The 12,623-nt window shown below is 44.4% G+C and overlaps 1 protein-coding gene across 4 annotated transcripts in view; it reads right to left on the bottom strand.

The window, feature by feature from the left end:
- mib1 (MIB E3 ubiquitin protein ligase 1) overlaps positions 1-12,623 on the bottom strand; it is a 74,854-nt gene that overhangs the window by 37,050 nt on the left and 25,181 nt on the right. For all 4 annotated transcript variants that reach the window (XM_072668412.1, XM_072668413.1, XM_072668415.1 and 1 more), the window contains exons 12-13: positions 9,855-10,052; positions 6,947-7,098 (exon numbers count right to left, since the gene is read on the bottom strand). In XM_072668412.1, the coding sequence (XP_072524513.1) occupies positions 6,947-7,098; positions 9,855-10,052 (350 nt within the window). The remainder of the gene's footprint in view (positions 1-6,946; positions 7,099-9,854; positions 10,053-12,623) is intronic.

The raw sequence follows: 12,623 nt of genomic DNA, 5'->3' as shown, positions 1-12,623 counted from the left end.
CCAGGGCCATCTACCCCATTCCACCACCGCAAACCCCAGCCCCACGTCCCCATTGTTCACGTTTGCAAGGCTTGCCAAAAGCTTTGGTGGGCTACAGAACAGTCAGATTAGGGTATGGACAAGTGACAATGCAGGATCAGTGTCAGGTCTGCCTGTCAGCTGATTTCAATTGTCACCCGCCTCTACAAACAAAAAAAGAACAGAGAAAAAGTGTTGCGCTGATGGGCTGGGGAGGTGGGGGCAGGAGAGGGACTGCGCACCATTCCCCTCATAAAACACGCAGACTGTCATGTTCTCAAACCGTTCCCCCCCTTGAGGGGTTCCTCGGGGTAAATTAGATGCTACACAGAGAACGCTGCATGTCATGGGAGTCTGTTCTCGAATGAGAACCTCTGATTTTACGAGAGCGGTTACGGCAGCACAGCGCTTTCTGCTTGTTGAACCCTGTTCCTGTTACCCTGACAGCAGGTACAGGTAATGTGCAGGAAGCTGGAGGCAGCGTCTGACTGTAGTTTTTACACTTTGCTGAAACTTCTAACCTACTTCTTCTCTTGAAACTTTACATTGTGGTGCTCCACATTGTTTCCTTTGTTGAGTTCATGCTTGATTTATGAGGGGAAATACGGTGAAAGCACTGCCGTTACTTCTCGCCATCCAAAATCTAGGCTGCTGAGACCTGGAGGACCTGGATTTTAACATGAAGATTTGAGAGTTAACGGATTTGGTCATGACTGGGCCTACGATAGAGGCAGAGAGAAATAAATGTGGCCCATTTCTCTGCACTCCAATGCAGGCTGTCCTCTGTGCCCCCCCCCCCCCCCCCGCTCTTTCCAATTTTATGCAGCGCTTGCTGTATGGGTCATTCCTGTCAGTCGTGTAGCTGGGATCCCTCCTCTCGTTCTCTCGCCCTCAACCTCAGCCTGACTGACACCCACAGCAGATGCTGACATTATAAAATGTTCAGCTGCTGTCCCTGGCTTTTGCCCACTTATGGCCAAGCATATTTGGGGGCAGAGATTTGCCCAGGTTGTCAAGCAAGAGTGTGTCTATCTACTGAAGGGAGGGAGGGAGGGGGACGGGACTGGTGGTGGAAATAGCACTTTACTGACCCGTGCTTAACGAGTGCCATATTGAGCAGCAGTGACCCCACTCTTTTATGCGCACGCGCACACACACACACACACACACACACACACACACACACACACACACACACACACACAGAGAGAGAAAGAGTTAGCAAGGATTTCCTTTTGCTATAGAGCAGTTCTGCTACTTCCAGCTGCTGGAACAACGCTCAAGCCTGCCTAACTTACTGTGAGCCAGCGAAACATCATAAAGCATGATGGTCTCCTTTGATAATGGCTGTCGAGAGCAGACGCTTGCGGGAAGCACAAATATCTCAGTTTGTTATTTTAACGTCACCATGGGAGTCGTCTCAGAGGAGCCCTGCTTCTCGACGCTCTCCGTAGTTGAATTAAGCTGGAAAATTAGCAAGGCTTTGAAACGTACCCTGGGATGACAATATTGGTAAAAGTTGAGAGTGTGCCGACTGCTACCGAGCGAGCAGCTCATCCCCGCAGCCTGAGCGGCACTGTGCCCACACCAGGGCCCATCCATCAGCGGCTGTAATTGCTACATGACTCCCGGACATGTGACTCAAGTGTACCACGACAAATTATTATTATCCTTTTTCTCTGGGTGCAATTTTTCTTTCTCTGCGAAGAGTGGGGAAAGCGGTGCAGGGACGGGAGGACGGGCCGGATTGGAGGGGGACGAGGGTGCCGAGACGCGGCAGGGCGATTGCGAGCCGTCCTGTACTGCGTTTAGGGGGTAGGGTCTTCTTTCCCCTAGAGTTTCAACAGGGAGCCTTTCTGCGTAATAAAGAAGTTGAGCATTTCCACAGGAGTTCTTTTGCCCGGTCTCTCCAAGCGGGGCGGTCCGATCAAGCCTTCCTGACCGGCGCAGTGACAGACGAGAGTCTGGCGTTTGTAGTGCGAAGCCCCAATGCTTTGCTAAAGCTGGTAAAATGGAACCAAATCACCTCTTCAATGGATTTGGTCCCCTTCAACCAGCTGTAGCTATGCTTTGATGACAACAGGAACATCCTGGATTGCTCCTACTGTTAAACCTGAACTGCAGTGTTTCTTTTCCTTTTTTTAATTACCATATTAAAATGTCTCTGACTCCTACAGAAATAAACCTTCAAGACAAAAAAAAATGGTTGCTTCTTATTTTCTCTTCTTCAGTGTTGACAAAATGATTTGGCCTCTGATCCGTGCTTGTGCCTGGATTAGGGGCAGGGGATACTCGTCTCTGCAGGGCGGGACACCGCGTGCTGAATATAAAATGCTGAGATGCAGCGTGGTGCAGAGGTGGGGTAAACCATGGGGTTGAAAAGCACACTAGAACATCTCAGAATGCCTTTTACAGGGAGGGGAAGGTGTTGGGGGGGGGGTGAAGGAAGCAAGCAAGCGCGAGAGAGAGAGAGAGAGAGAGAGAGAGAGAGAGAGAGAGAGAACACGAGAGAGCGCGAGAGATATACACACACAGTATGAGCTCACTGCGACACGCCCGGGCTCAGTAGCCTCTCTGCCTCTCAATAATCCTCCTGCTCACAAACAGTGGGAGAGGAGTGGAGATGAAAGCCAGATGCTATAGAGTGCGGGGGGCTGCGTAGACCCCGTATAGACACGCACACAAATCAGAGACAAGCGAGCAAGGTCCCCTTGCACAGTGCTGCAACGGAGGCATGCGGCGGCGCTGGGGCGCTGGGGCTTTCGGTAGAGCTTCTCCTTCTCCCTCTCGCTGCATCAGAATTCTGCCCCCAATTACTCAAATTCATCGCCGTGGCTTGCTGACCCTGTTGTGTCTGAATGGCTTGGTGGACCAACACCAATTACGCAAAGCAGCATGCACCGAAGACGTCCCTGTGGCACATGACCTTCAAAGGAACTCTGGCCATTAAAACAGAATGAACGGTCCGAGGTCTTAACGGATTTACAGTGAAGTCGGTTACTTGTTCTTATAGTGCACGAGTAAGAGTTACGGCTGGAGGGTAAAGGGGGGTTGGGGTTGGGGGGGTGCACTTGCAGGCCTTCCTGTTGTTGGGCTTAAAAACTTCTGGCGAATTATCAGTTTTGGTTTTAGGCACAACTCCTTGAGCCCGAAAGGCCTGCATGTCCTTCCAAGCTACTGAATCATCTATAGTACAGACCAAAGCACTAATAGTAGGTACTGAATCCTTATATACACACTGAATCATTATTGCAGTTAATGAATCATTTATAGAGTAGATACTGAATTGTTTTTAGCAGTTACCAAATTATTTATATAAAAATAAATATTCATAGTAGGTACTGAATCATTTACAGTATATAATGAATCATTTATATAGTAGATACTGAATTGCTTTTAGTAGTTAAATTATTTATAAAGGTAAATATTTATAGTAGGTACTGAATCATTTGTAGTAGACACCAATCACTTTCTAAAAGTAATGAAAAAAACTGTTATAGGTACATAGCAAAGCATTTATAAAAGATATCTAATTATATTATAGTAGATGCTAAATTTATAACATATGTATAACTGGAATCTAACTGGATAAGTAGATGAATCATTTATTGTAGACAATTCATTATTTATAGCAGCAACCAAATTATTTATAACAGTAAAGCATTTAGAGTAGATACTGAATTCTTTATAGTGCATATTGAATTCTGTAAAGCAGTTAGTAAACCACTGATAAAATACTTATAGGCCACTTAGTCTAAAGCAAATTATTTATAGAAGATAATGAATCATTTATCTAGATCAGTATAAAATCGATACTGAACCATTTGTATAGTAGATAGTGAATCATTTATAGCAGTAAAGCATGTCTAGTAGATACTATATATTTTATATAATAAAACATAATATATATTTATGTATACTGAATCCTGTATAGCAGTCATTTATGTAGTAGATACTTAACACTTTATAATAGATACTGAATCATTTATAGAAGTTCCAGAATCATTTACAGCAGTTTAGCATTTATAGTAGATACTGAATCATTTGTAGCAGATATGGAAGTCCTTAAATCGTTAGTTCAACTTTATCACCACTAAATAAAACCTGAGCTCGCTGATCAGGCGTCAACATCACAGCTATCCAAATTCCTCTCCAGAACTGTACGGTTCTTCCACGCAGCAGCATATTTGAGGATGGGACAAGAGTTGGGAAAAAAATTATACAAAAAGTGCAAGACTTATAAAGCGTGCCTCATCTGCCTCTGCAGGGTCCGTTAGAAGCGCTGCCGTAAGTCATGGGCTATTAATCGTATTGTTTACAGTGCTGTAGCAGCACTGGCTTCCAGCAGCCCAACACAGCGTCGTGGAGAGGAACCGGGAGGCTCAGGGCTGCAATAAACACACATGCACACGCGACGGCAAGAAGTGTGGATAACCGAAAGCGCTTCAGAGAACTCCACTAAACAGTTTAAACAATGTAAACGAGGCGGCGAAGCCTTAAAGCAAACCTCGTCAGCAGTCGAGAATCAAGCCTGAAACGAGTCCAAAGCCCAGAAATGGCAGCTCATGCAGGAACAGAAGTATCCAAACATTACACTGTGGAAATACAACAAAATCTATATCTACATCCATATACACACACAGTGCTGCGCAGAAGTCTGAGGCACCTAAGGACATCATTTAAAAAAGGATCACATTAGAACAGATGAAGAAAGTAGGTGAGATCTCGTCTGTGAGCTAGTCTGAAGAACAGAGCTCGGTTCCTCCAGGTTTCTCCTGGACGCCCCCCCACCCCAGTCCAGCCAGCACAGCGTGGAGGATGTGTTCAACTCCATCAGCAGCAGCAGCAGCAGCAGCAGCTCACCTGATTTACCATCATTAAGCCCTGATTTACCAAACCAGGAGAACCTTAAATAATACTAGACTCTATGAGGAGAACTTTGGAGATGTTCTAATAATGAAAACAGTGATGGAGAACCACCTCCACTTTCTGTAGGAGTGTTTATTTTAATATCAGTGATATTACGAACACTTACTGCTCAGATTAGCAGCTTTACATCCCAATTTCCACAGGGGACTAAACCTTTTGCACAGTACTGTACATAGAGTTGAGCACGGTGGGTGTCGACATTCACTCCTCAACTTTTCTGGCACGCAGTTGGACTCCTGTGATTTGTCTCTCTGTTTGGGATTCCTCTGTGGTGTGGTGTCCAACTTTCTCCAAGTATCCACCAGCACCGAAAGCACTCGGGCCACCATGAGAAAGGCAGAACTATGGTAAAGCACAGAGCGCGTTCTGTCTGCCTCGGATATTCCTTGCAATTTATGCAGTGTCAGTTAACCCTGAACACCTCAATTCTTTCAAAACTGAGCTCCTACCAAGCCATACTGTCCTCAAACATCTCAACTCAACCTCAAACACCAGGACTTCCATCGCTGCAAGATCCCACAGAAATCAGCTTGGGAACATCTCCATATATCAGTAGCAAGTCTAACCTAAAGCTCTTGAGACAAGATCAGTAGCAGTACAGAAACAAGGCTGCACGTTCTTGGCCTGTAGACACATCAAGCAGAGCGTCCAATTAGTCACATTTACAAGATGGATGGCATATTTGATTAATTCTGCTGGAAAACTGCCGCCCAGGACTGCCGTGTTTTCTTTCCACAGCGGTGGGTGGGTTGGAGGAGAATGGAGAGGAGATAGGGACACAGGCTCGGGAAGAAAAGCTAGCAAGCACTACTTAAACTCAGAGTTTATCTTAACAGGGTCGGAGTCGAACCGAGGCCTCCGTGCAGGCTGGAGAGGGGCTGCTCGGAGAAGATTGCAGCAGTGGGCACTCGAGCGAGAAATAAGAGTAAATGGTGAGTTGGAGAAGGGCTATATATCTTGAGGACTTTCTGATGACGGTGGGACAGGGCTTAACTCCAAAGCAACCCTCCACTGTACAAGCATGCCATAAATACTGACATGGGCACTTTTTCATCTGCAAAATCAATAAAGAGGATTCCCATGTTGCCGTCAAGAGATTGAATGAGAGATTGATAATTTTTTTTTTTTTTTAAACCTGATTGCCAGAGCTGGAACGTGTCAGGGAACAGGGTGGTGACTGTGGTGTCATAGCACAAGCAGTGCTACATCTACAACTACTGCTGGGTTCTGCAAGCCAAAGGAAAACCCCCAAAAACAAGGGCTCTCAATAGGATAAACCTCAGTAACAGCCAATCAAAATCAACCTCTAAATGACTCCAAGTGTCTTAACGATCAAATTAATTGACCAAAAGTCTCAGAATCAGAATCACAGTCTAATTAAATTATTGTTTAGTAAAATACAACAACAAAAATAACAGGGAAAATTAAATTTGGTAAATAAACGAATGCAATAACGAAGAAATAACTTTCACCCACTTAGACAAGATGAAAAAAGTGGGACATAAAATAAAACCCAGATAATTAGGCAGTTTCAAGCTTGACAAACTGCATGTTTACTCCGAGCTGATGATCTTAATTCTCTTAAATCTTGACAGAGCAGCAGAATTCTCCGCATCTGTTTTCATTCTTACCGCCTGAGCATAGTTAGGCCGCTGTAAAACTCTCCCAATATATTGATTAACCCATAGATCAACAAAATTAAGTTCATAAGCTATAGAAAAGATCATTAACTGTGTTTCAGATTTCACAGAAACCATAAACCCACTGGTAATCCTCGCTTATTACGCTACTCGCTCTCAACGTCATGGTAAATCTTGACCCCGGTGTGCTTTATGAATCCGCCCCATAATTGCTTATAATCGCTGGTCAAGCCCCTTGTTTTAGTCTTCCAGGACAGCTGGAGGTTCCACAGTGAACTATCAGGGATATCAAAACTCCACCACAACAAATTTCACACAGTAGACAAATTAAACCGCTAATGTAACACAGGCAGCCGTACCTGGGGTTCCCCCGGAGCGCAGCATGATGCAGAGCATTGAAGCCATTGTTATTGGTGATGGTGACATCAGCACCAGCCTCCAGCAGAACTGACAGCATATCATCCCTCTTCTTGCTGATGGCATCATGCAGAGGTGTGTCTCCTTCAGAGTCCTACAGGGGGCAGCAAATATTAGCTATTTTCTTAATCATTTATCAGTCCAGTCATTGCTGTTGACGCTACACAAGTTAGCAAATCATTTCCACATTAAGCCTTGGGTACCCTACAGAACCTACAGGACCTTTAAAAAAAAAAAAAAAAAAAAAAAAAAAAAAAAAAAACACACTGGGTAACTTCAACTCATTGCTGGACCACGTCTGTTTCGCGATACCGAGGAGATGCAGCTTTGCACCTTTGGATGGGTGAGGTTGTGGGTGGGAAGATAGAGTCAGCATGGTCTGTACAGACATGAGGCAGATGTTGTTCCATTCGGGGGGGAACAACACCTTTAACTAAAACACCTTTAAAGAAAGGAGGAGAAACGCTTTGCCCAGGAACAGAGATGGTTTTGATGGAAGACGAAGCAGAGGCTTGGGGCTGCCTAAAAATATTCAAACGAAATCAAAGCAGACTGCAGTGCAGGAGAGACAGAGACAGAGACAGAGAGAGAGAGATAGGGGAGAGAATATAAGTGTACTGTGATTCTTAGAAGTCTGTGTTTACTGCTGCTTGTCATGAGAGCATGAGAGCAAAATGAATATACACAGAAAATTAATCAAACGCACCAATCGAGTGCGTACGGTAATCGGGTGTGTAATGATTAGTGTAGTTATCTAGGTAGGCGCGGGGATTGCTATGATTAATTAGGGTTTCACTTCAACACAGCAAAAAAAAGTGCTTTCCATTCAAGAATCTATGATTTCTAAAACATCTGTACTGGAACAGATTCCTAATGATGAATATTCAGTTAAAGCTGTACTAATTCTCCCAGCTCAAGGACTGGAGGTAGTGTACAATCAACTGTACACTACAATCAATCGGGTTGGAGATTTTATATATATATATATATATATATATATATATATATATATATATATATATAAAATATGACCCAAATTTGCATTTTCTATTTATTTATTTATTTTTTAAATCACACAACGGAAGTACACACTACACACTCTTCAAGGGTCTCACCCTGGTTGCTTTCCCTTTCCCCTAGGACTGGACTCGCCCACAGATGTTGCAACCGTTTGTGCAGATATCCAAGGTGTAATTTTTTTATTATTATTCTACCTGAAAATGATTTTTTTTAGGATCTGAAACTAATTTATTTTTGATTAAAATGTGCCGAACCACGCTGGTCGAAAAAGCCCAACACTGATGCCACAGAAGAACTGCTTCTGGATCCATAAAGAACCCTTTTTGCAGGAGCTGTGACTGTGATTAACCTTTTGAAAAGGTAGTCAGTGTAACGGTTCTTCACCTGTTCAAAGGTTCAAGCAATCCCATTTCTCGTTTCAAAGACCCCTTGGAGGTCCGTGCTATGCTAATTTTGTGGGTCCCCGATGTAATACGCCTGGTTCAACTCGCAAGGCAGTGGTGGCTCAGCGCTTAGAGCACCTGGCTATTGCAGATGGCAGGGTTGTGGGTTCAATTCCCCAGGGTTAGCAAGTTGCCACTGTTGGGCTCTTGATCAAGGCCCTGCAGCAATGGCTGCCCACCGCTTCGGGCATGTGTGCTCAGTCACTGTGTGTGTTTTGTCATTAGTGAGTATGTGTGTCCACTGCATGGATGGGTTTACTGGTTAAATGCCAAATTCTAGCTATCTGTGTCCGACACTAATGGTGAATATGGTGGTCTTGTCTGGTCTCAATAAACACATGCAGGATCAGGGGAAAGGACACAGACTGGAAACGGCCCTCTGGATCGGTTTCTCCTGCCCTGTAAATTTGCCATAACCCTCTTAACCCCTTTGCTTCTTCCCTTCTTTCTTTTCCTCTCTCTCAAACCCTTGTTCTGAGATGACTCCCTGTCTCAGTCCTGCCTCAATCCAGCTATCCATTCCCTGCTTCAAGCTCGTCCGGCTCTGCTTCCTTGCGTTGATTTGTATACAGCAGGATGATGCTGCTTAACTGCGCAAGTAACTAGACTTGCTTTCTTGTATTTCTTGGTGCTATCCGGTGTCGACCACTTTAAATGATCCTACTCTGTCCTCCTCCCATGAGGTCCAACCAAAAATAACATGATAAAATGCAGTATCATACAGAACACTTTTAAACTGGCTATAGCAAATAGTTGCATGCTTGCAGAGCAGCATGTATGAATTCTAAACCCAACATTGTGTGTGTTTCTTAAAGATGCCCTAAAATGGAAAACTGTATATTCTTTGGCACAGGTGAAAAATCTGAGCTCGGTACATGGAGAGCCCAAACCATAAACCTGAATCTGAGCATCTCCTCATTGAGTTAAATGGAAATTCCAGCAGAACCAAAACAGAGCTGGAAAACTCCAAATCCCCCCCAAACACAGTTTGGACTCATATTTACACTCATGAAAGCCCACTAGTGAAACGCAAGAATATGGAAGCAAGGTTAAAATGGCTTAAAGCTAATGCTACTTGACTCATGATGGCCACGGGAAAGACCAGTGAAGCAGGTGCTAGCTAGGCTTTACCGGACCCTATTACTATTATTTACTCAGCTAGGAAACTGTACAAGGTGTCGAGTGTTAAAAGCTATACTAGGATAGGCTAGGCTAAGCTTGTGGTGCCATTTCATTAAGAGGCAAAATAACAGGGTGGTAAACAGGCAACATCTGATCATTTTGCACCCCAACCAAAGTTAAATACTTACTATTTATACATCAAAACTCAACAAACCAACTCCACGCCACATGTAATTGCCTGTACAGCAAAACAAAAGCATCATACCTGAAGGCTGGGGTGGCAGCCGAAGTCCAGAAGGGTCTTCACCACCTGGAGGTGACCTTTGTTGACAGCAATGTGTAGCGGTGTCTGCCGGCGCTTGTTTCTGGCATTCAGGTCGGCGCCGCCTCTGTGAAGCACCTCAATGACCGAGCCTTCATCTCCAAATGCAGCGTGATGCACGGCCCGGTCTCCATCCTTATCCTACACAAAGCACAGGGTGGTTAGTACAGGACATGCACTACCAAAAAAAGACTCTTTTATGAGTGAGGCTACAACAGAAGTCAAGGCTGGACTTCTGCAGCGTGAGGGTCTAAACTGCCTTGTCTTGTCTAGGCACAATAAACAGCATTCAAGCTGTCAATTTCCCTTAGTTTTGAGACGCCACAAATCACTCAAGTGGATTTTCTCAAGCAGCTTCATGAAGAGTCACCCGGAACACTTCTGAAACAAATACATGCAGACATTTTAGACACCCAGGCACATTATTAAATCATGTCTCTGAGAAATAAGAGGTTTTACTGTAGAAGCTCCAGATGCAGGTGAACATAAATCCAGTAAAAAGGACAAACAAGAGCTTCTCATTCTGAAATCAGAAAGTAGTGAGATCTTGTCTGTGAGCTAGTCTAAAGAACAGAGCTCGGTTCCTCCAGGTTTCTCCTGGACGCCCCCCAGTCCAGCCAGCACAGCGTGGAGGATGTGTTCAACTCCATCAGCAGCAGCAGCAGCAGCTCACCTGATTCACCATCATTAAGCCCTGATTTACCACCAAACTCTAAATAACACTAGACTCCATGAGAGAGGAGAACTTTGGAGATGTTCTAATGATGAACACAGTGATGGAGAACCACCACCACTTTCTGTAGGAGTGTTATTAGTGATTATTCTTATTATATAATAACCACTAACTGTCCAGCTAAGGAGCTTTTTAATTATGTGTGCATATATATTATATATATATATTTCAGACTGCTAGCTTGGAGAACAGCGATTTCTCCGTAAGCAGGTACAATTTCAGCATCTTTTCGGCTGAATAATAGCATATACCACTTAACTATTTCTCCCATGACACACTCAGGTCCCTTTTGCTCTCTAATGATAGCAGCAAGCTTGTCAATGACTGATTCTGTTCATTATAGGCAACCAAACACAAAAGACTACACCAAATATTTGCGAAAAAGAAAAGGGGCTGCAATCAAAGCCAACAGCGGGAATGGCCTGCTCAGCAGCAACAGACACCTCTCGGCCCCTAAATACCACCAGATGCCAGAACATAAATATTCCCCCTTGATTGTGAGCGGAGAAGCGGTCACATGTTTGGAATAACAATGCCTTGCTTTCTCAGTGTACAGTCCTCCCTCCCTCTCCTCATAAGTAAACAGCGGATGCGCTAGCTGCATGCTAACGTTCGCTGCTGTTCTTAATATGGGCGCTGTAGAAGCTCAGACAACAGCACTCCTCCGTCGTGTCAATATGTACCTTGGAGATGCTGGCTGTACTTACTGTCTTAATGTGTAAAAACTGTCCTTTCCACGGCCGAACATTGAAGACGCTGTGGCCTTTAAAATCAATAAGGCGCTTCCTTTGCGTCTTCCACACCAAGCCATAAAATAAGCCCAATAAAACTGAACAAAAGCATTTTTCGCAGCCCAAAACAGCCGTTCTTAGGGAAGGGAGATAAGCTGTTTAGAAATTACAGTCTGATTAATAGCCCAGGCACAGGAGGCAGAAAGCAACATTTTTAGCAGTGAATTAAGTAACTACATACAGGAGTCCTCTTTACAGGACTTATGAGGAAGGAAATCGGAGGGAAACATTAGGGCTTGTAGCAATAACAGGGGCCGGCGAACCTCAAGTAATCACTGAGGTAATATGCTCAAAACTGGTCTATGAGGACTACAGCTTTCATTCCGTTCAGCGAGTTAATTTCTCTTAAGAGAAAGCCGAGACATTTCACAGACAAATAACTCACAGTGTTTGATTTAGCATCATTAAGCACTGATTTACCAAAGCAGGTGCTGGATGATTACTATAAATAATACTAGACTCCCATGAGGAGAGCTTTGGAGATGTTTAAGGGTGTGTTTAGACCTGCAGTTCTGTTCCCTTGGTCCAGACCAAGCACTGGCAGGATGAAGGCAAAGCAAACCAGCACTAAAATTGGACCTATTTGCAATCAAACCAAAAGGTATGACGCACGTATGACAGAAGGCTGAAAGTGGAGGTGTCCGCAGGTCCAGTAAGGAACCAGTAAGGAAAAACAGCTGGATCATTAAACCAGTCTTATTAAAATCACGCTGTCTCGATCAGTATTACGCCACGAATTCTGATAACGTACACATGCTGACGGTTAAAGCTGTAAAATGTACCATTACTGTGGCTGCATCCCAACTCACACAGCAGCGGTGGCTCAGCAGTTAGGGCACCAGGCTATTGATGACAGGGTTGTGGGCTCAATACCTGGCCTTTACTTTACTGAGGCAGCTACACTAATGAGTGCAGGTCTAATGGGGACTAGTTGTGAATCACTGTATAGTTAAGTGTGGTTTGGGACACTAACTAAAGCATCAGACAGATGAAGGAAGGTGGGCAGGTCTGCACAGAGACTCATCCGTGATGAACCGGGCAGATGCGGACGGTATGACGTTGGCTTTCGACCCCCAATGCCCGTGCGCAACGGAATAGGCAAAAAAACGACCCTGCTGTTGTGGGGTGCGGAGTTGGAGGGGCAGTGTTCACACTCACTGATAACCAGAGGTCATTTTAATTAATTAA

The sequence above is a fragment of the Salminus brasiliensis genome, chromosome 23 (genome assembly GCF_030463535.1).
Source record: "Salminus brasiliensis chromosome 23, fSalBra1.hap2, whole genome shotgun sequence".
NCBI classification, from domain to species: domain Eukaryota; kingdom Metazoa; phylum Chordata; class Actinopteri; order Characiformes; family Bryconidae; genus Salminus; species Salminus brasiliensis.
The sequence above is the reverse complement of the archived record's forward strand: the minus strand, read 5'-3'. Positions and strand labels throughout refer to the sequence as shown.